Source organism: Schistocerca cancellata, chromosome 8 (genome assembly GCF_023864275.1).
Source record: "Schistocerca cancellata isolate TAMUIC-IGC-003103 chromosome 8, iqSchCanc2.1, whole genome shotgun sequence".
Classification (NCBI taxonomy): domain Eukaryota; kingdom Metazoa; phylum Arthropoda; class Insecta; order Orthoptera; family Acrididae; genus Schistocerca; species Schistocerca cancellata.
Window position 1 is genome coordinate 585,725,974 of NC_064633.1, and position 25,077 is coordinate 585,751,050.

The following is a 25,077-nucleotide window of genomic DNA, read 5'->3' on the forward strand; positions in this document are numbered from 1 at the left end:
AACATTGGGTGTGCAGGCATACACTGCAGTTGCAAGCTGTGTAACCGAAGCTATCACAGCCTGGAGCTGAGAGCGAAGTGTCACCAACTCATCGCACATCCACACACAACAATCGCAGTCCCTATCCTTACTAAAGACCGTGGAAAACTCAACTACCGAGATTAGCAGGCTATCAGCAGGTGCTGCGGAACATTTGTGGAGATCCTCTTGAAAAAGCGGAACTGTCTCTAATAAATTAGATTAATAAGCGGAGATTCAAAAACCTACCTACCGAAGCACTCAGGTGAAATTAAATAATTCTCCACTGATTAAGAACTGGTAAAATGTCACAAAATCGGTTTACTTTCCGACGTAAACGAAAACTCGAGAACTGTGGATATTAGATATTAATTTAAGACTGAGAAACTCAAGAAACTGAACTATCAAAGCACACTGATGAAATTATACAATTCGCTCCTGGTTAGGAACTCGTAAAAGTAACAAAATCGGTTACTTCCCTGTTGCTGTGTCTGTCTCGGCCGGTCACTGCAGCCTGACTGACATACGTCCAACCGATAGGAAGACCTATCCATTTCAGCTTTTCCAACATAATGGAGACCTGAACATTATCATAAGCTGATGTCACATTTTAGAATAATGATATTAAAAACTTATTTTCGTGAAAAGCAGATAGAATGCCACTGCACAACTTGTCCAACATTTGTATACCTTTGACAAAGCCAAACAGGGATTGAGGTAATAATCATTTGTTTCAACCAAGCCTTAAGAATGTTTTTGACCAGTCTTTCAAGAGTTTTCCCCTCACAAGAAGACAAGGCAATTGCTCTGTCAGAGGTGTGGTTTCTGGGATATTTCCCAGATTTCAATATAGGTATAATCATCTGCATAGTCCATTCCTCCATAAGCTCCCCTCTTCCCAAAATTACACTGAATATCCAAAGGAGAACATCTAAAGCCTGTGTTGAAAGATTTTTTATTATCCCATAGTGAACATAGTCAGTTCCTAGAATAGTTTTTGTAGAATTTTTCAAAGTCATCTCCAACTCATGTCTGGAGAATGGACTAATAGAAGATGATTGAAATCCGTTTCCTGTGTAACAGCCATAGGGGCTTCAGAAGAAGATGGAGGAGCTACTTTTGATACACAGCATTCTAACCATATGGGGTCCACCACTGAAGATCCAACTACATGAAAATGTTTGAAAGAGGGAATTATCTTCTACATTTGTGATATGTTACAGTCCCTATCCAGTCAATTACAGTAATTGATCCAAGCTACCTTTTTCTTCAAGAATTTCCTGGTGTTTGCATCTGTTCTTTTGAACTCCAAGGATCTATGCAGTGTCTGTTCCCTATGATATTTAGTTAGTGCTAATCTTCTTTTAGCCACAGCTTTAGAACATTCAGTATCCCCCCCCCCCCAAAACACATAGTTTACCAGAGAAAAATTCTGTTTTCCGCTGGGGAATTGCATTGCAACCTGATAGATCATTGACTGCCATAAGAGCTGCGTAGGCTTCCTGTGGTGTCCATGCTAGATGTAGTTTCCCAATTACTTATTGTATAGTTTGGTGATATGTTTTCCAGTAGGTATCCTTTATTTTCCATGGACTGTTTGAGTAACATCTCCTTCTCAAACTTATATCGAAGACTGTACTGTTTTAATGGGGTGATGGTGTGTTCCCACAGAATACTATAAGGTCTCCCACTCAGAAATTTTGTGAAAATTCGGCGACACGATACTGAAATCCACTGCAGATAGTCTTCTATAAGAGGAAGGTAAGGTTGTTGGGGATACATCGTTCGAAATGACCAAATCTAGATCCTCAACTGTACTGAAGAGAATCGTTGATAGCTTTGACCCAAGCACTGTGATGAGAATTAAAATCCCCACAGATAAAGAAGTGTGGATGAAACTGGGTAAATGATCATTGCCAGATATTGCTACTGGTTATAATCCTGGGAGCTTTATATATGAACACAATACTGAGTTATCATCCAGTGTTTCTATCTCTGCTGCTGCTCCTTGAAATGTTAAATTGTTAAAGTTTAAACATATCGCGTTGTAACTACTGGTGTTCCTGATTAATAATGCATCTTCTCCTTTATCGTCTGATCTGTTTGACCTTACTAAATTATATCCTTTGAAATTAACTGTTGTTTGAGGTTCGAAACACGTTTAGTGTAGAGCCACAATGGAGATGTTTTGCTTATCTAATTCTTTTTCCAATGTTTCCTTATTCGAAATTGCTGACCTAACATTCCATTGCAACATATCAGGGGCCATCGTGAAGTGAGAAGATGTTTCTTTCTGGTAATAAACCATATTTTATTTCTTGAAGAAACTGTATTATAAGTTTCTGCTTGTTATACATTGTCTGTATTAACTGAGTCATTAAATTTAATATTCCAGATGCTCGATTATCAATCAATGCAGAGTTTTTATCCTCCCCTCCTAGAAGTTGTTCACATGTATCTGGTACCTGATGAGCACCAGCATGATGACGTGGAGTGTAAGGATTTTCTACAATGGGGGATGCAGGTAAATTTTTATTGGCAAAGAGGAGGAGGTGGGGTTAGGTGTCAGCACAGGATTTGTAGGCTCAAGTGTGTTAGGGTGGATGATTGTCATGAATCTGTGCTGTTTATTTTGGGGGCGAGGAAATTCCTTCTCTCACACCAGTTTACTTTTACCCTGGTTTCTTGCCACTGAGGCATACGGTCTGCAGTTAACATCTTGTTCATCTCTTTTTAAAGAAATGTTGAGGACAACTGAAGTTTTGTAAATGTCTTGTTGGTTTAGATACATTGGAAAAGTTTCGTCTCTTGACTTGTGATAGCCTTTCCTTTGTTCACAGCACATAGTCTGGCTTGATCACTTTAACTGAACCTTGTATACCATGGAATGTAATATATTCTGGTAAGAACTGTGATGAGAACGTGATAACACATGTTTGTTGAGGAACGTTGCTTACTGTACCCAAGTGATTTGTTCTTTTGAACATTGTGCATACATTAGTCTCATGGATTGAAGACTGAATATCTTCCTTCAGGTGCAGCTCTGACATATTAACGTCTACATTTCTTACCACTCCCTGGTAGTGAGTTCTGTGATTCGGTATACAGGGTGTTACAAAAAGGTACGGCCAAACTTTCAGGAAACATTCCTCACACACAAAGAAAGAAAATATGTTATGTCCGGAAACGCTTACTTTCCATGTTAGAGCTCATTTTATTACTTCTCTTCAAATCACATTAATCATGGAATGGAAACACACAGCAACAGAACGTACCAGCGCGACTTCAAACACTTTGTTACAGGAAATGTTCAAAATGTCCTCCGTTAGCGAGGAATCCCTGATGCGCTGATGCAGCCCTGGAGAATGGCGTATTGCATCACAGCCGTCCACAATACGAGCACGAAGAGTCTCTACATTTGGTACCAGGATTGTGTAGACAAGAGCTTTCAAATGCCCCCATAAATGAAAGTCAAGAGAGTTGAGGTCAGGAGAGCGTGGAGGCCATGGAATTGGTCCGCCTCTACCAATCCATCGGTCACCGAATCTGTTGTTGAGAAACGTATGAACACTTCCACTGAAATGTGCAGGAGCTCCATCGTGCATGAACCACATGTTGTGTCGTACTTGTAAAGGCACATGTTCTAGCAGCACAGATGGAGTATCCCGTATGAAATCATGATAACGTGCTCCATTGAGCGTAGGTGGAAGAACATAGGGCCCAATCAAGACATCACCAACAATGCCTGCCCAAACGTTCACAGAAAATCTGTGTTGATGACGTGATTGCACAATTGCATGCGGATTCTCGTCAACCCACACATGTTGATTGTGAAAATTTACAATTTGATCACATTGGAATGAAGCCTCATCCGTAAAGAGAACATTTGCACTGAAATGAGGATTGACACATTGTTGGATGAACCATTCACAGAAGTGTACCCGTGGAGGCCAATCAACTGCTGATAGTGCCTGCACACGCTGTACATGGTACGGAAACAACTGGTTCTCCCGTAGCACTCTCCATACAGTGACGTGGTCAACGTTACCTTGTACAGCAGCAAGTTCTCTGACGCTGACATTACTGTAGAGCAATGAGTCGCATGTCATCACATGCACCGAAGTCAACAAAACCTTCCTTCAATTGGGCCAACTGGCGGTGAATCGAGGAAGTACAGTACATACTGACGGAACTAAAATGAGCTCTAACATGGAAATTAAGCGTTTCCGGACACATGTCCACATAGCATATTTTATTATTTGTGTGTGAGGAATGTTTCCTAAAAGTTTGGCCGTACCTTTTTGTAACACCCTGTATATGCAACCCTTTTTCTTTTTTTTTTTTGACGTAGATGGTTGTGTTCTACAGATTTATTGGCAGCTTCACCTGTGGTGAAATCAATGCAGACTCTGTTCTTCTCAACAGCCTGCAGATTCATGATTGGGTTTTTAAATATAACATCTGAAGTGAATATTTATTTTCCCAAAGCCATGGTATAGCATTTCCCAACATTAACATTGCTTCCCTCAACAAAAACCTACATACATAAGGAGCATCAGCTTAATATCTGTTGGTTTTATTTAAACCATAGATAGTAGACGCATTTTGAGGAATCGGAATTTCTCTCTGAGTGATTTGCACAACTCTCAATACTTGTACTCTGACTGAATTGCTCTCTGATTTCAGAGCTATCATCTCCGATTGGGAAATAGAACGTCTCTGTTTGCTTAAGGGACCAGTATCAGTCATGCCTGGCTTGAGTGATATCTGGTTCAATACCTCGTCTGTTTGATGATGAAGATGAGTTTGGATCGCTGTTATCTTCTCTCTCAGGTCTTCATTTCCTCTACATCTTGTAATATTATTGGGCTTTCCGTCATATGAAAGCTATAAGTACCCTTGGAAAGGCGTTCACCAAGCTACATATTAAATGATCAACTTATAAGATGAGACCTATTCTTTGAATGACATTTGGTTTATACAATTTACGTAAGTGTAAAGATGTGCATCTAGCACAAACGCTAATACATCGACTGCGCAGTCAGAGAAACATTTTAACAGAAGCTGAACTGAGCTTTTTGCTTTGATCTAAATAAAATATATGACGGTAAAAACTTTTGTAGATCTTCATATTTTGTCGCACATCTTCTTGTAATGTGAACGGGTAAAAAAGGTCGATTTTGAGCCATAAAAATGAGCGGTCCTGCCAGCGTGCAGACAACAGTTATTAAGTGTAATGTGCTGCGAATACATAGAAAGAAAGATCCCTTATCATTTAGCTACAATGTAGCAGGTCAGCAACTGGAAACAGTTAATTCCATAAATTATCTGGGAGTATGCATTAGGAGTGATTTAAAATGGAATGATCATATAAAGTTGATCGTCAGTAAAGCAGATGCCAGACTGAGATTCATTGGAAGAATCCTAAGGAAATGCAATCCGACAACAAAGGAAGTAGGTTACAGTACGCTTCTTCGCCCACTGCTTAAATACTGCTCAGCAGTGTGGGATCCGTACCAGATAGGGTTGATAGAAGAGATAGAGAAGATCCAACGAGAGAAGCGCGCTTCGTTACAGGATCATTTAGCAATCGCGAAAGCTTTATGGAGATGATAGATAAACTCCAGTGGAAGACTCTGCAGGAGAAACGCTCAGTAGCTCTATACGGGCTTTTGTTGAAGTTTCGAGAACATACCTTCACCGAAGAGTCAAGCAGTATATTGCTCCCTCCTACGTATGTCTCGCGAAGAGACCATGAGGATAAAAACAGAGATATTAGAGCCCACACAGAGGCATACCAACAATCCTTCTTTCCACGAACAATACGAGACTGGAATAGAAGGGAGAACCGATAGAGGTACTCACGGTACCCTCCGCCCCACACCGTCAGGTGGCTTGCGGAGTATGGATGTAGATGTAGATGTACTCTACATTTTATATCTTCCTTACTTCTTCCACACATTGTAATCTTGCTTCCTAAACAGAATTCTTTCGCTTCTTTTAGTCTTCGTTGTACACTCAGCGGAAACGTGTCTTCACTCCACCAACATTCGATAGCTGTGGACCTAGTTGGGAAGGAAACGTTACGGTTACCACAGTTTCTTCCCCAATTTTGATGTGGAGCTATTTTCCTTGCTGGTACTGTTCACAACTTTCGCTGTAATATTTTCAGCAGCTGATGTTCGAGGGATGTATGATAGATTATAATTATAAGGGGTGCTAACTCAGCCATAGAATCAGTATAGAATATGATAGGGATTTCATTGGGGCCAGGAGCTTTGTTCAATTTTAGCGATTTCATCTGTTTCTCAACACCACTGTCACAAATACTTATTCTATTCATTTCGATTCAGCACACACTTTGACATCGATCTCGACGTTTGTTCTACCTCCACACTCTAACTCACGAGAGCTCATACCCTCTGCAACTAGCGAGCATGTATTTCAACACCGAGGGAGGGACCTCTTTCCTCCCTGAAAGGTCCACTGTCCACGTCTCTTGCACCCTCATCTATCAACAATAACCCAAAACTTGTGATCTCGATGAACAAAATAGCTCACACACTAGAATGGAGTTATTTCTGTATTTATCATAAATTAACTTCCGAAAATTAGCGATGACGATTTTATTTATTTGGGTGCTAGGCAAAAATCCTTAAAATCTGGAAGTTAACTCAGTTTACACCAAGGAGGTTGGGATACCTATAATCTCCTTAGTTTACATGCACGAGGGTGAATCATAGCGTTTTCCCATTAGACTTCCAGTCCTGATTTTTCATTGGTCACTTGGTTAGAATTGGGACGACATGGTGGGGATAGAACAAAAGCCTGTATCGTTTCCATTCTCAGCACCTTGCAGAAGACCAAAATGATGTTCTTAGTGTCAAAGATTGTTATTTATGACATATTCCCCATCTCTGATAAGTAAAGTCCCCGCATTTATGTTACGCATAGTGAGTATTTGTCCATAATGAACAGAGACACCACTGAGCTATTATGTATATACATCGAAGTGTGAAATTACTCCATTGAGGAAACTGACTGCAATGCAAATTTATGTGTAAGCATGAAATTTCGCAATGTTATTGAATCTGTAGATTACACAAGCAGTGACTGAAACAAAGGAGAAATTTGGAAAACTCATTAAGGTACAGAGAGAAGAATTAACCCTCTAGCAGGAGCTCCAGTTTTTATAACTCGAGCGGGCACACAGCATACTTTCTACATATGTCAAGAATGGATGTCTTAATGGTATTGATGCAAACATGTATGAGCAATATCACAGTTCAGTCTTAGTTTAATTAAATAACGATAAAACAAGCTTAAATTACATCAACTGAATCACTGTTTCGTTAAACAGTGATAAAATAAACCTTCATTACATCACTCCATAGCTACGTACATCTGTTACATGACAGTAATGGCCCACTCGAAGCATTAAACAGTGCAGTTGCTTCAGATCCCAGCCAATAGCTTATGCGATTGCTAATTATCTCGTAGACAAATGCCTTTTTGTGGTTTGTGCTGCTAGCTCGGAATCTGGATCATTTTCTTCCAAGGATCATATGTTCATTCTCACCTAGCTCACTGCTTACTTTACATTCCTGTGCTCTCTCGGACAAATGGCAGCACAACGTCTCACAGTGTTAGCTGAAGTAATAATGAAGGAATAGACACAGGGTCAGAATTGAGAAACAACAATGGAAGAGTGCAGGATAAAGTTATTTGTGGGTGGCGCACATTATATTCAGGCCTGCTCACTCATGGGTTAGGAAGCTTGAGATTTGCTAATGACATCGCAGTTGTGTCATTTACAGTAAATGACTTAGAAGATCACTTGAAATAAATGGATGGTGTCTCGAAAAAAGGATATAAGAAAAATATTAATAAAACTACAGTAAGGGTAATTAAGTGTAGCAGTTTATTACAGATATTACTCAGGAAACTGGATTAGGGTAGACAAACTAACTGACAATGACTGAAGTAGAGAGGATTAGAAACGCAGTGTGGCAATAACGAAAAGAGAGCTTGAAAATAATGTACTACCACTGAATATAAATTTCAGTCTTTTGATGTTTTTTCAGATGGTATTTGTAGGGTAGCTTTGAACATAAGGGAATTGTGGATGATAAACTGTGGAGGCAAATAGATAATAGAATAATTTGAAATGTGGAAAGACAGAAGAGTGCAGAAGATTAGATTGGAATATCAGATAAGTAATGAGGAGGTGCCGAACTAATGGCACAATGTGAAAGAAAGAAGTGATTGGTTGATAGACCATAACTATTGCTCCGCAGTTTTACGATTTGTTGTGCAAATGATCCACAAAGTATCAAATTAACTAAATAGAGGCATTAAGAAATCATCAATTTTGTATTCGAGATAGTGTGGGGGTTAAAAATTTTAGAGGGGGCTAAGGCTAGAGTATGGCAAGCACATTGAGATGAAGAATACTCTACGCTATGAAAACAATATCAAAAACGAAATACAACTAGGAAACAAGCCATCATAGCAAATTTAGTGGAAGGGGTGAGCGAGGGGCTCTATCATACTCCATACAGCCTGCTGTGCCTATGATTGTATGAGTATTTTAATTCACTTAACAGCTTCCAGTCATAAATTGTCACAATTGTTTTCATTTGATAGGAAAACTACACAGAAGATCGTGTTTGCAGAACTCGCTCGTCGACCGCAGCTTCCACTCTGAACATCCACATAAAAAGCAGCTTCTCGAACAATAACTTGTGACACCTTATAAGTTGAAGTGAATTGGCGAAATGATAATATGAACAAGATTTAGTTTCACGTTTCCTAGCAGATTAAAAAATGTGACCATATCCGGAATTAAACGCCAATGTTTTCCGTTTGTGGATAAGTGCTCCACCAAGAGATCTACCTGAGCACAGCTCTCACATCATCTCATAGTTTTGCTTCAGCCAATACCCCATCTCCTACCTTCCAAGCTCCACAGTTCTCTTGCGAAACTTGCAGTTCTAGCTCCTGGAAGAAATGATAATGCTGAGACATGACTTACGCAAAGCCTGGGGGATGTTTCCAGAATGAATTTTTCACTCTGCAGCAGAGTGTGCACTGAAACAAAACTTCCTGACTGATCAGAATTGTTTTTGTACTAGACTCGAGCCTTGGGTGAAGCCATGTCTACTCAATATCCTTTATTCCAAGAGTGCTACTCCTGGCAGTTTCGCAGGAGAACTTCCGCGAAATTATGGGGGGAGGGGAGTGGGTCGAAGACGAAGTACTGGTTATATTAAAGCTGTGAGGAGAGGTCACGAGTCGGACATGGGTAGCTTAGTTGGTAGGGCACTTGCCCGCAAAAAGCAAAGATCCTGAGTACGAGTCCCGTTCTGGCACACAGTTTTAATCTTCCAGGAAATTTCATACCAGCGCACACTCCGCCACATAGTGAAAAATTCATGCTGGAAAGATTTAGTTTATGGTTAGTATCACTCAGGAAACATTATTGGTTACTCATATGAATATCAGGAGCTGCCGCTGCCACACATTTGCTGAATTTTGACATCAATTAAGACACTTGGGTTATTTTTGGCGCTTTCTGGTCTGAAGCTCCAAACTTGAGGCGAATTACTACGAATTACCACTAGACATTTTAATTTTTTTGCTTGGATATGCCAGCATATTTCGTTTTCCTTCTCTATAATTTACTTTTTCTTTCTCATAAAAAAATACGGTAATTTTAAATACATTGTTACATCATCTCTGACTCGAGGTAAAGACAGACTTATCTTTCTCCGCTATTGACCAATCGAAACTTCTCTTGCAAACCATATAGGGTTTAAATGCAGTTGTCGTTAGGTGTGTACTATGTGTAGGAATTTCTAAGCATTTGTTGTGGTAAGGTGAGTGGTTGCAGCTCAAAATTTTGTACGTCTGTTGCTCAATAACACGATAAAATTTTGTAAACACAGAACGACAGTTATGGTTAAGGTAGTGGAGTCTTTGCACGAGGATAGTTCGTTGAAGGCGTAGTACTGTCAAACTAAATTTGTACTGAAGTGGACAAATTGTTTTTGTTTGCTATTTATATGTACACAGGTGTGTGTCAACGAAATACGTCGTTATGAGAAAACTCTGTTTTGGAAGCGTGTGTCCTGTGTATATTTATTGGCCCTAACTGTCAACTTACATTTTAATGTTTTTGTTGAAGTTTGTGACACCCGTTTTATCTTTGCAGGTTAAATAATGGAAGAAAATACGGAGTACTTAAAACTCCCTGTTGAGGAACAGTGTGTCCATAAGGTAGGACTTTTTAAAATTCTTTGCCGTAAAACGCGCAGTAAAATAAACATTGTGTGTTTAATATTTCGTGTGAATTTATTGACGATCATACAGGTAGGACAGTAAATAATTCAACCGCTTGTAGCAGTTGGTGTATTACTGCTTTTAGGCCGGTATGAAGTATATTACCTTAATTTAAGCGTGACGGTTTGAGAAGGTGATGTGACCTTCACGAATATTTGAAATAGTGTTGATGTGCTACGGAAGCTATTATAGTTTAACAACTGAATCGTAATTCCTGTTTGTTTTGATAACGATGAAAAAACATTTGACGTTCACTTTGCTTATGTGAAATCTGTTAGTCACGTCGATCGTACGATCATATTTAGAATATTAAATTTAATGTTTCTTTGGTATGCAAAGGCATCCGAAAAGCAGAAACGTCTTTACATGAACATTTGAAAACATTTCTGCTGCTAAAGATTTTATTGCCACAGGTAGGTTGTCAAGAGTTTTACAGCCTTGTTTTGCATTCCTTTCTGTGCCAAAACTACATGGCCTACCTAGAAGTACTAGTAATTCAAGAATGATTTATTCGTGGCGTAGTGACTACTCAGAAACTGAAGGCAAAGAAGGTTTTCTTTGATATAAAATCGAGGGCATTTCGTAATTATATAGAATATGGATTATGCAGTGAATCCCGGGCACCTTTTCATTTTTCTCTTCCTTTAAAAATAAAATTGCTTATTGGCTACTTGTCAATCTCTATGTACTTTAAAGTGACTTTGTCACAGAAAGGACGAACTGGTCCATTCCAAATGTCTCAAAATAGCACCATTCAGAAATATTCCTTAAACATTGAAATGTTTTACCTACTTTTTGACTGTGGTATACATTATTTTATGTAACCTTATTGCATTAGCATTGTCAGTGTACAATATTGGAGATTGGTTTAGCAGTTAAAGTAATTCTTGTTGTAACTGTCTTAATCATATTGATTCCTTGGTTTTTTCACTTGCTTGCTGTAATAATTTTTGCTTAAACTGCAGGTGTGGCAGGTAACCTATGGAAGTGAATTGCCACTGATATAGCTGTGCCAGAGTAAAATGTTGGTTGTTAAATACCTTGTCCACCAGTCTCCAACAAAATCAGCTCATTGCAAATTCTCAAATCTCCTTTTATAAATATCATTGTAATTTATGGTGGCTTTGAGTTGTAAGAGTGTTTCATGAGATTCCAGTCTTCAGTAATCAGTCTTCTGTTAGTGGAAGAAAGGGGGGGGGGGCTGATTTTGTCTTTCATTCTCCTGATAACTACATCAGGAAATTCAGAAGCTTCTGATTCTAGGAATACTATTGTTTATCCTATTTGTTAAGTTAACTTGGTTTGAGTTCCTCTGGACAGATTCTGGTTAGTGTTCATTGTAACAGACAAATTTTGCATTGTTTCAGCACCACCTAATAAGCACTGGATTCAATTTCCCTCTGTTCTTATGTGATGAAATGGAAGGCTATCGTTGCAATTTCCTTCAATATGTATTTTCTGAACAGTGAATTTAACTCAGTGTTTTGTCAGCTGCCCCTCATCCCCTGACATATTTTTGTCCTAATGGGCTCCTTAAAGCTTTGTGCCCATTTCTATTCAGCTTCTCTTGACCTGGAGACCATGCAAAGCATATACCCTTTGTCCTGTAGCATCCACTGGAACAATGCCAGTAAGAGAAATCGATCACCAATCTAAAGGAGCATGACAGTTTCAGTATTTGAAACTGTATATTGGGAGTGGAGAAATCTTCCAGAAAAACAAACTGTACCTAAAATATTAAGACCAAAAGTACTAGATGATGGGAGATACAACTCTAGTTAAGACATTTTGAAGAGGTAGGCTACAAAAACCTATAGTTAGCTAGATGTAGTTTCCTTTATGATTGTTGTCTCTAATAGTCAAATGGTATTGAGTTGGATGCCATGATAAAAGGAAACGTCCGATTCCATACGTCTGCTTTGACCAATGTCACCAATATGGCGGAAACGACCATTCACAATGACTCCCATATCACGACTATGACTTCATTACGTAAACGTAACACAAAAATATATCGAAAAACCATCACACACACATTACTCCAAAAATATAATGAAACTAACGGGACAAGTGGGGGTTTTTGGGGTGGGGACAAACTAAAAATAAACACACACCACTAAACCAAACAATGAAAATGATAAAATAAAATGACCACAAACCCAAAAACCAACTAGGAAAAAGTCCACTGGAATCCTATATAGGTCAGCAGAAACTACAGATACCAAATCATAAAACCCAAAACTACAGCTACGTCCACAATCATAACTACCTCAAAAAACACAACAAAATTGGATTTGAACACTTCACTTGACCTGTTATTCGTATGACATCTTCACATATAGCCATCCCTGGTCCGATACGCCGGAACTTTAGTAAGCCTCATTTCTTCACGACATACTGAACACTTCACGACTTCATCCAAAAATCCGAATAGTTGAAGAAATTTTATTGGAGGCAACGCATTGTCCCCCCACCATTGCCAACAACCGAAAACTGTTGACGTCAGTCATAACTGTGCTTACCAAAGACATAAACAAAGCAGTTTACCAAAATTCACACACGTCAAACAGAAAAAACTACAATAATGTTGACATAACAAAATCAAAATTGTTAACTCACAGACAAATATTCCACTGAAAGCACAGTCACTACCAATACCACACACGTGCAATGCTACCACTCAGGTGAACCCTATACACTACATAACACGTTACCCGTAAACACATCACCAGAGAGAACCACCGACCGCAACAATACGCCACCTATAAAAATGCCACACACGCAAACTAAACCAAAAACATCACCAAACACACCGCCAGAGAGCACCACTGATCACATCAAAACGACGCCTACAAACACGCCACTCTCACAAACTACACACTGCGCCGTAGAGATGTCACACACCACAACAGCCTTACGTCACAGGTCAAAGCCGACAGATGGAATCGGACGCTTCTGTTGACCCAAGGAAAGGTCAGTCTCCACTAGATTGTTTAAAATCCCTGAAAAACTGTTTCCTTTTGTGAGCCTGTGTTAAACAAAAAATGCCAGTGTTGGTTGAATTCAGTTATTTTTAGCATGAGAGAGGGAGAGACCTTGAAGCTGGGCAAGTAGACAGTAAGAATTTTATTTTTCCCTATGCTACAAAGATTGAATTATTTCTCTACAATACTGTTCATACTCTGCAGCATTCATGAAATGTTTACCAGTTTATGACAGGTAGCTATCTGTGTGCACTGACTGTAATTTATTGGAATAAAATAAAAAGTACGGCTACGGGTCTGATGTGAGAATTTCGATTTGAATTTACTTATTCAGCTTGCATATTGATTTCATTGCACTTCTAGAAGGTTGGTAAACTGCATTCCAAACTTGGCAGACTTACAAATTTGTTGTTACAGTTTTCAATTTGAATTTTGTTTTGATCCGGGTCTTCATGTTGGTTTGTCTTAACCGGTCTGTTCACACAGCTGCTACAAGCTACATCCACTTCAACCTACTTACATTAATCAAGCTATGGTCCACCTTTGTGATTTCACCCTCTTTTTGCATCTGTTACGAAATTAACAATTCTTTGATGTCGTGGGATGCATCTTATCAACCAGTCCTATCTTTTAATTGTACTATGAACTTTTGTCCGCGGGACACAATAAACTTCTGTCCCATTTGGGGGTGGGGGAGGGGGGCAGGGATCTAACTTTAAATCTTAGCTGCCTGTGTATCACCCATAATACCAGGTGCATTAAAGTTCTAAGGCCACAGATTTTTTTTCTAATTAACTACTCACCCGAAATCGATGAAACTGGCGTTACTTCTCGACGTAATCGCCCTGCAGACGTACACATTTTTCACAACGCTGACGCCATGATTCCATGGCAGCAGCGAAGGCTTCTTTAGGAGTCTGTTTTGACCACTGGAAAATCCCTGAGGCAATAGCAGCACGGCTCGTGAATGTGTGGCCACGGAGAGTGTCTTTCATTGTTGGAAAAAGCCAAGTCACTAGGAGCCAGCTCAGGTGAGTAGGGAGCATGAGGAATCACTTCAAAGTTGTTATCACGAAGAAGCTGTTGCGTAATGTTAGCTCGATGTGCAGGTGCGTTGGATTAGTGAAACAGCACACGGGCAGCCCTTCCCGGTCGTTTTTGTTGCAGTGCAGGAAGGGATTTGTTCTTCAAAACATTTTCGTAGGATGCACCTGTTACCGTAGTGCCCTTTGGAATGCAATAGGTAAGGATTACACTCTCGTTATTCCAGAACATGGACACCATCATTTTTTCAGCACTGGCGGTTACCCGAAATTTTTTTGGTGGCGGGGAATCTGTGTGCTTCCATTGAGCTGACTGGCGCTTTGTTTCTGGATTGAAAAATGGCATCCACGTCTCGTCCATCGTCACAACCGACGAAAAGAAAGTCCCATTCATGCTGTTGTTGCTCGTCAACATTGCTTGGCAACATGCCACACGGGCAGCCGTGTGGTCGTCCGTCAGCATTTGTGGCACCCACCTGGATGACACTTTTTACATTTTCAGGTCGTCATGCAGGATTGTGTGCACAGAACCCACAGAAATGCCAACTCTGGAGGCGATTTGTTCAACAGTCATTCGGTGATCCCCCAAAACAATTCTCTCCACTTTCTCGATCATGTCGTCAGACCGGCTTGTGCGAGCCCGAGGTTGTTTCGGTTTGTTGTCACACGATGTTCTGCCTTCATTAAACTGTCGCACCCACGAACGCACTTTCAACACACCCATAACTACATCACCACATGTCTCCTTCAACTGTCGATGAATTTCAATTGGTTTCACACCACGCAAATTCAGAAAACGAATGATTGCAAGCTGTTCAAGTAAGGAAAAGGTCGCCATTTTAAGTATTTAAAACAGTTCTCATTCTTGCCGCTGGCGGTAAAATTCCATCTGCCATACGGTGCTGCCATCTCTGGGACGTATTGACAATGAATGCGGCCTCATTTTAAAACAATGCGCATGTTTCTATGTCTTTCCAGTCCAGAGAAAAAAAATCGGAGGCCTTAGAACTTGAATGCACCTCGTACAATGAATGACTTATCCTCCTGATATCCTCACGTAGTGTCAGTTCATAGCTCTTATTCCAGATGAACCTTTGGCCGCACCGCACTCTGCCTTAACTTGTGCATGTTGTGCACAGTCTTTTCACACTCTGTTCAGTGTTCTCTGGAAGTCATTCTTGTGACAGTGTCACAACTATTGACTGTACATTATCCATATTACTTACAACTCTTCTATTTGATCAGTGAGTCTGAGACTTACAGCAGTGGTGTTTGTCCCAAGGAAACTCAATTCATCACAGTTTCCCTAATTCAATTTGGTATCTCTCTACCTGACCTACCTAAATAATCATCATTCTTTCATCTCATCACAGTTACAACACGTTTTCTTGGTCTGCACTGTTCGTCCGCATATCACTTCTGTACAGTGATGAGCTCGAGGCAAGTGCCTGCAGAAAAGACTTTGACACCTAAACTGACAGTGTGCGAAAACACTTATTGCCAATCTACATTTTATGTCAGAGATGTTATCTGTATCATCTCTACTTGTCATCTTCACATATATTTCTGCCCTTTTGCCCAAGTAGCAAAACCCGTGTGAGTTCCTCATCTCATTCTTTCAACATAGTCTGATTTTATTGCAGCTACATGCCATTACCTTCGTTTCACTTTTGATGTTCTGTTTTGTACATTTTTCAAGGCAGGGCGATTTTGTCTTAAATCATGCAGGTCATGTCAACTCGGTCATGTTATATCATAAGTGTTAAGAAATGAAGTGTTTTCGTTTATCTTAATTTTTGTAAGTGGTAATGTATATTTTGTAAATAATTCTTAAAACAGTAGAGGACAAAAAATATATCACCAATAAACCAAGACCTGACAGATGTTTGGCGTTAAAGCTCTCTCTTAGTGTGATGAAATTTAGTTGACACCTGCACACTTATGGGCTTCCTTTAACTTACAAATTTAAGATGAAAATACAAAATTTAAGTTAATTTTTTCACTTAAATTTTTTTCTAATTTGGAAAGACACAGAATGCTATCTTTTGTCATATTACCAGATATTAATGATGTTGTAAACAGTATATTCTCTGCTCCATTTATCTGAATTATGTAAAAATTTATTACTGAAAATGTAAAAAAATTGCGTTTTTTGAGTTTTTACTAATTATATACTCTGAAAACTTGAGAATTAAACAAAATATTGTTAGGGTTAATATGTTGGTAATCAGCGCAAACACAGTGGTCAATATTTTTTTTGTGTAAAGTTTTAAATTTTTCAACATTCTGCATGTGCATCACAGAATTTCTAGTGTAATATTTGCATGTTGGCAAGATTGTGTACCGTGCTCGTCTGTTTATAACAAACATGTGAGAACTTGCACATAATCCATTCTCCATAGAGTTTTGTGTTTGGTTTGAAATTTTTGTTAGACATAATGTCAGTGAGGAAATACAGTAGTGAAAGAATGAGGAATATAGACTACGAAAAAGACGCAAGAAGGTGGTGTTTAAGAAAAGTGGAAAAATGCTTCAGTTGCTGGAAACCTATCGGAGGTATTGCAGAAATATCTTGGTCTCAGATAATTGTATTAGCATCACATACATTGTGCACAAATTGCTACTCTCACTACAAGAAGAAATTCAGTGACGACCCACCTGTATGATCACCATCACCCAAATGTGAAACTGAAGAAGACAGTGCAGATGTTTATAATCCTGGGTGTGAATGTTAGTATTTCTACTGTAGCCCCTACTTTATCCCCCCCTTAAACATCCAGAAAACGTAAGAAGCAGAAGAAGAAAACAGCATGTAAAAAGAAAAGTGGGAGAAATTGGAACAAGTTTTACACAATCATCATCAGAACTTTGTGAAGTGTGTCATGTAGATGCACATAGTGCAGAACCTGAAGATATTGATATGTGCACAAAGTGTGGCGTGTGGTTTCAAAACCTAAATACTGCTATTTCGGCAGCCACTTGTACTGAGAAGGTACAGTTACTGACACTGATACCAGGTAGCTATTCAAAGCAGCAGATACAGAAATACATACCCACTTCCTCACCTTATTTGACTTAGACTTTATAAAATAAAGAATGAGAAAGGTATTTGGTCATTCCCAGATTCTTACTGTGGGCATTAATTGCGCTTACTGTTGATCTGGAATATTACCTGAGTGATGACAAAGATTGCAGAAGGCAAAGTCCTGACCTGGTTGATGTTATCTGTCTTGGTGAAAATGGTGAAAAAGTTAAACGGGTAAAAAGATATGACAAGATCAATAAGAGAAGCATATCTCCTAATGAAAAAGGATAGCCAGAATTTAAAAATTGGTTTCGCAAAATTCTACTCCTTGTGAGTAAAATGGGTAAATTGCCAGCCAGTGAAGGAAGTATGCACATGTATTTACTGCACTAATTTGAAACTTGTTTGTTTCACCACAAGCAGTGTATAGTCTTACCTCCTTCACATCACCTGTTGATTTTTCACTCATTTCATAATAGACTCTTTTAATAAGCTTCGAGAGGAGTAAGATGTACAAATAAATTTTTCACTTACCTCCTTTTCTAGTAGTTGGCTCCAGTTCGTCGCGTTTAGCGATTAATTTTTGAGGCTGAAATTTTTGACATTGTAGGTTCCAAATGATATAATAATTTTGAAATGAGCGTGCTCAGTAATTTGTTTGTTATTTTATTACATCGCATTCTTCTATATCACACTGTCTTTACAATCTCCACTTTTAAATTGAAAATTACATTGTTATTGCCAAAATTAAAAACATGTCTGATCACATCTGAGGCACACCTACAACTAAAACATTATGTGGTACTAACAAATTCCATTGAAGAGTTTACAAACTTTCTTGGCAAAAGAAGAATCTTCACCAAGTTACATCATTATAAATGAATCTAGAAATAAATTTAATAAATATCAGATTGTGCAAGTAATTAAATGAATTTCGGGTTGCCAGATAGTTTGGGATTTCAAGTGTTTCGTAAAGAAGAGTTTAACTGTACATACAGAGTTATTACATATGATTGTAACAGCAGAAATAAATTAATTTCTTTTTATACATTTTAGCCTGAAAAATAATAAATTGTATACAAAATTATATGAAATTCTTGTAGTCAAGTGGCTGAGATAATATTAACCTGTTTAAAAGGTAGAAAGTATTTTTTGGTGTTTAGAACTTCTGTTGAATAAAGTTCATCTTGGGGAAGGGTGTCCCTTTACAAGTGTCACAGGAAAGAAGTACATAGAGATTGACCTGATGCTTTTGTGTATATGCCAAGAAGTGCTATATAAAAATTGGTTGCAAGAGTGTGCAATGTGTTCTGGCGCTGAAGTGATGACTGTTAAAGCATTACACCGTCAGGATACTGACGACGACATAACCTATGCGTTGAGGGAGGAAGGAGAGTTGGTGAAGACGACGGTAGAGCAAGAGAAGTGTGTTACTGAGGTTAGGCATTGGGTCTTTGAAGGAATAGCTCACCATCATATCTGGACAATTCAGAGACAGGTCATACCAGATGTAAAATCGGGCAGAATCCCATAATACTGCACATTAATTCTTCGCTGAGAATTGATCTGTTCCTTTGCGGAACGAAAGCAAAGTTACCACTGGCACACATCACAGGTATAAATATTCGCATGTGTTGCTCACTTCCTGGAAACATCACACTGTTTTGGTATTCTCAGTGATGCTCTGATACATGACGTTGCACATGCATGCTACACTGTCAGCATGATAATTGATAACATAGCATGTAGAGGCCACGCATTTACTAAACAAATGTGTATGACTGATGGTGCAGTATCTCAATGTAAAAACCGCTTTCAGATTTATGAGCTCGGTCAACATTGTAGTACAAGAATTAAGACAAAAAGAATGGATATTTCCAGCAGTAGGTCATGAAAAAAGTGCATGTGTTGGGATAGGCGGGCTCTGTAAACATCTTGCAACAAGATTTAATCTCCAGCATGAAGCTGTTGATGCTATAAGAATGCCGCTGGGTTTGTACACACCATATCAACATTAGTAACAAACGTGAAACTCTTAATTCTAAATGAAAGTACATTAAGGGAATTCTGTTAAAAAAAAAAAAAAAAGAGAGAGAGAGAGAGAGAGAGAGAGAGAGAGAGAGAGAGAGAGAAAAGAGTGGCCTGCTATGAAGCCTGTAGCAGGATTTAAAGTTGCTACTGAGTTGCATCCCAGAGTGGCACATAAATTGCAAGAATGGTTCTCCACAAAATGCAGCCTGTTACTGTGTGACATGCCTCTGCATACACAGTCTACGTTAGAAGACTTTGTAGTGAGCCACTTCATTTCTTGTTTGTGTGACAATCAGTGATGGAAGGGAGAGATAGTGTCTCTCATGAACGGGAAAATACAATTGCCTCCTTTACGGTACCTCGTGGTTCTGCCAGTGCTTTCATATGCCCATCATCAAGGTCAGAGTGCAGTTCCCATTTCCCAAGTACTGCTCTTGTTGAATCATCCTTTTCTGTGTGCAAATTCATATCTGCTGTAAAAGTTCAATGAGAAAAAAATGAACTCTTTTTTTTTTTCTTTTTTTTTTCTTTTTTTCTTTTTTTTTTTTTTTCAGCAGTTGAGTGTGGATTGGTGCATTGTAGGCAATTTTAATTCATAGAAGATTGTGAAGTACAGTAGTGACAGAAGACAATAATTTGTGAATAATATCACAAAAAGAAAAATTAGTACAAATGTTAGATATCTCATGTTTGCTTTCGAACAAAATTATGAATTGTTTTCCCACTCACTTATAATGTTGTGGAGTAATTATTTTGATTCAGAAATATCAGTTTTGCATTACATTTGCTTAAAATCAAACATCATTTTAAAATATTTAAGTGTCCGTGTTTTTTTTTTTTTTTTAGTAAAGCTATGTCTACCTAAAAAATTTCTCACATTTTGTACAGACTAATATTACTGACTCAGGTTGTACGTTCCCTAAGTACAACGATCAGATAATGTACCATGAAATTTTTAGAACATTTAGAATAGGGGTTTTGGAGAAAATAAGTTGTAAATAACCAAAAATTTTCAAATTCTTTAATCTTTATGTAAAAATATTTTCACAGTTTAAGCATTTTATGCATTAATGTCATAGCCAACAGTTAGCAGTCCTTCCACTTTATCGTTTCTCAAGACAGTTCACATCCTGTGATTATTCTCAAAATGTTACAAATTTTTGTAGTTTATTTTTCCAAAAAAAGCTCAGGAGAGAGAGAGTGAGTGATTGTCAATCATATCTCATGGTATTGGGGACAAAGTATGTGTTGAAAGTAAATTCAGATCTGTATCATTTTTGGTTTCTGTATTACAGGTTTCCAATTTTCCCTTTCGTTCAGATATTTTCACAAATACTGTTATTTAGAGAGGTCTGTAGCGTTTTACAAAAATATTGTAGTTCTGAAGAGGTATCGTGTGGAACTTCAGCATATACACTATGTGATTAAAAGTATGTGGACACCTGAGTGAAAATGACTTAGAAGTTCGTGGCGCCCTCGATCGGTAATGCTGGGATTCAGTATGGTTTTGGCCCACCCTTACCCTTGATGGCAGCTTCCACTCTGAGGCATATGTTCAATCAGGTGCTGGAAGGTTTCTTGGGGAATGGCAGCCCATTCTTCACGGAGTGCTGCACTGAGGAGGGGTATCGATGTCAGTCAGTGAGGCCTGGCATGACGTCGGCATTTCAAAACTCCCAAAGGTGTCATCGTCGGATGTAGAATTAACTTCAGGTGTGCCCCAGGGAAAGGTGTTGGAACTCTTGCTGTTCATGTTATATATTAACGACCCTGTGGACAGTATTAATACTAACTTCATACTTTTTGCAGATGGAGCAGTTATCTATAATGAAATACAGTCTGAGAGAAGCTGCATGAATATTCAGTCAAATGGGTTCAAAGATTGGCAACTTGCTCTAAATGTTCAGAAGTGTAAAACTGTGCACTTCACAGTACCCCATCACAAAACGAAAAAACACAGTATCCCATGACTATAATATCAGTGTGTCACTGTTGGAATAGGCCAACTCGTACAAATACCTAGGTGTAACACTTTGTAGTGATGTGAAATGGAATGATCACATAGGTTCAGCCGTGGGTAAAGCAGGTAGTAGCCTTTGGTTTATTGGTAGAATACTGGGAAATGCAGTCAATCTACAAAGGAGAATGCTTAGAAATCACTTTTCCGACCTGTTCTAAAATATTGCTCAAGTGTAAGGGACATGTACCAAATACGAATAACAGGAGATAGTGAATTTATACAGAGAAGGGCAGCACGATTGGTCCCAGGTTCATTTAATCCATGAGGGAGTGTTGCAGAAATACTGAAAGAACTGAACTGGCAAACTCTTGTAGGCAGATGTAAACTAGCCCAAAAAATCTCTTAACGAAGTTTCAAGAACTGGCTTCAGATGGTGATTCTAGGAATACACTACAGTCCCCTACATCTTTGCTCACACAGATATTGTGATAATAAGATTAGAATAATTCCTATACGCACAGAGGCATTCAAACAACCATGCTTCCCGTACTCCTTGTGTGAATGGGATGTACCCTCTGCTGTGCACCTCTCTGTGGTTTCTGCATTATAGATGTAGATGTACAAAAAAGCCTTTAGATGGCATGGTGAGGAAATTGCATAGTGTACGTGATAGGCTGCAACTGTCTCCCTTCTTGGTTAGTCCCCATTAATGTCCTTAGACTCTCATAGACTTGAGTCTGTTTTCTGTTAGAGTTGTTTATTAACTTTGAGTCCCTGTATTTTATCTTTGTTACCTCAGAATTTGTCAACAGTGTCACATATCTTATCTATCCTCCAGGAGAAGTCATAGGGTAAGTATTGCCTTGCACGTTCCTGCATTTCTCCAGAATGCCAGTTTGTCTTACCTAGATTACCTATTCATTTGTTCCAACCTTTGGTAGATAATTCAGCATCATTTCATCTTGTCCTCAGTCATCCTTGGTCCCTTATGTCCTCCGTGTATCCTGAAAATGCTACTGGTCTTCACTCTTCCATCTGAATTGTGTGTTTGCCCATGTTGATATTCTTTTCTGCATCCTTTGGCCAATATTAGCTCCTGAGTACTATAGGTCTGTCAGTACCTGAATTATATTTTTTTTAAAATATCCTCTCTTCATGTTGTGGCCAAATATTGTCATTAATATCTTTCTCTTGAAAAACAGCAGATTTTGTTCATTTTCCTTAACGTACAGAGCCACCAAGGAAATTACACTTTGCTATGGTCTCATTTTATAACTTCTTAAAATAGCTGTACTGCACAGCACATATATAGGCCAGAATGTTCTCTATTTGCCACTGCCATTGCGATCCTTGCTTTAATTTCAGTTTCCATTCTATTCTGTTCGCCAACAATGTTTCCCAAATATTTAAATAAGTCTAATCTTTTAAAAGTATATTAATAAAATTTCAAATGGATAGAATCATTGGGTGCCTTGCTCACAACCATGTACTACTTTTTCTCCTCATTAATTTGTAACTTGCTATCTGACCTTGCAATGTTTCTGTAAGAACTTGTCAGAGCTGTAAGTCCATTTTATCATTTGTTATAACTAAATGTCCACAAGTGCAAGCAGATTCATTATGTTATTACTAATTTTTCTGTGTTCTATTTTATCTAAAACTAAATTAAAAACTATTGGAGATAATGTCTCTGTTTTAAGACCGTGTTGATTTCAGAATGCTAAGACATTCTTATACTGATATTTACTGTACAGTAGGTTTCCTCTAAACACTTGTGCACTAGATGTATTGACATTTGTGTTTAAGTCGGCAAAAAAAAAGTGAATGCCAAGTTCATGTTCCTGACCTTTCGTGGTTGCCTGTCGAGCATAAAAAGGTGATCTGTAGTTGATCTGTTTGTTGTGAAATCACTTTGATAGTCTCCTGTAATTCTTTATGCAGTAGGGATCAGTCTCTCCAATGGACACTGAAAATTTTGTAGCTAACATTGACTGTTATCCCTCTGTAATCATCACATATAGGTTTTTTCCAGGGCAGATTATGGCCATTTTGCAGTTCTGAAGCAGTTTTTCATATTCCAAAACATTCTACAACAGTTTTATAATTATTTTAAACAGTGCAGCTCCTCCCATTGGTATAAGTTATGTATTGGACCTCCCAGATATCTGGCCACACTAAAAATCAGTCCTGGCTCCACAATGAATATTTCGATGGGGGTGGGGGGGAGATTCTAATACGTAACCTTAGCCCTCTATTTCTTACTAGTTCTCCTGCTATTTGATCTTTGCCAAAAGCCTTATTTTTATATAGGTTTTTGATAATTTGTAATATTTCTTCATTTGGGGGGGTCTCTACTTTGCTGTCTACGGTATCTGGTACCTCACATTTGAGACTCCTTGTGGTCATAACAGTTTAGTAATTTTATGAACTATTCGGTGCACTGCAATTTTATTTGTGTTGTTCACGAGTGTCTTCCCCTGTGTGCTTTCAATAAGTGTCTCCTTTACATTGATGAGTAGCAACTTTCCTTCTCATAATATTGTTACTTATATGTGTGTTGCTTTCGACTTGGCACAGGGCTCGAAGGACTCGGTCCCTCCAGAGGCCTTCCGCCACCGCTTTTATTCCATCATGGCCACGTATCAGGGCTCTGGAATTGTTTACACCGACGGTTCGATGGTTGCTGGTCGTGTCGGGTATGCGCTAACTCTAGGGGACCATTCCGAACAACGGTCCTTGGCGGCTGGCTGCAGCATTTACACTGCTGAGCTAGTCGCCATCTTTCGTGCCCTAGAGTATATCCGCTCCTGCTCAGGTGAGTCCTTCGTTATCTGTAGCGATTCCCTGAGCGGTTTACGAGCTCTCGACCAGTGTTTTCCTCGTTCTCGTCTGGTGATGGCTATCCATGAGTCCCTGCATACTCTTGCGCGTTGCGGCCGCTTTGTGGTCTTTGTGTGGACCCCCGGTCATGTCGGTATCCCGGGCAATGAACACGTTGACCGCCTGGCGAAAGATGCCACGAGTAAACAGTCTCTGGACGTTGGCCTCCCAGAGACTGATTTGCGGGCAGTCCTCCGCCGAAAAGTTTTTGCGCTTTGGGACGCTGAATGGCGCAATCGGATCATGCCCAATAAACTCCGTTCCATCAAGGAGACGACGACTGTGTGGCGGTCATCCCTGCGAGCCAACCGCAGGGACTCTTGTCGTCCTTTGTCGGCTCCGCATTGGCCACTCCCACCTGACACACAGTTATTTACTGCGCCGGGAGGACCCTCCTGCATGTCGCTGCGGGGCGGCTTTGACAGTGGCCCACATTTTGTTGGCCTGCCCCCTTTTAGCTGTGGTCAGGCAGACATTTGCGCTGCCTGATACGCTCCCTGCCCTCTTATGTGATGACCCTGGTATGGCTGACTTAGTTTTCCGTTTTATTCGGGCAGGGGTTTTTTATTATTTACTCTGAGTGTTTGTTCTGTTCTTTTGTGTTGATTCTGGCCATTGGCCTACGATTTTACGCTGAGTTTTTAATGTGTTCTCGGTGGTTGGCTTTTCCTTTTTATCTCTATGGTCGGCCAACCACTGTCACACTCTGTGTGATTTTAATTTGTTTCGTCTGATCTCTGTACGAGTATTTCTTGTCCTGTGTCGTCTGACGTCTTTCCTGTTGTTCGTTTTTTT

At 39.2% G+C, this 25,077-nt stretch overlaps 1 protein-coding gene across 2 annotated transcripts in view; it reads left to right on the forward strand.

Annotated features, from left to right (window-relative positions):
• Positions 1-9,778: 9,778 nt before the first annotated feature.
• The window catches only part of LOC126094550 (protein mini spindles), a 139,194-nt gene continuing 123,895 nt past the window's right edge, over positions 9,779-25,077 (forward strand). The window contains exons 1-2 of one of the 2 annotated variants that reach the window (XM_049908983.1): positions 9,779-9,896; positions 10,232-10,296. In XM_049908983.1, coding sequence (XP_049764940.1) covers positions 10,240-10,296 — 57 coding nt within the window. In that variant the 5' untranslated portion in view covers positions 9,779-9,896; positions 10,232-10,239. Of the gene's footprint in view, positions 9,897-9,940; positions 10,093-10,231; positions 10,297-25,077 lie in introns of those variants that run through there. The other variant, XM_049908984.1, reaches the window with a different exon arrangement.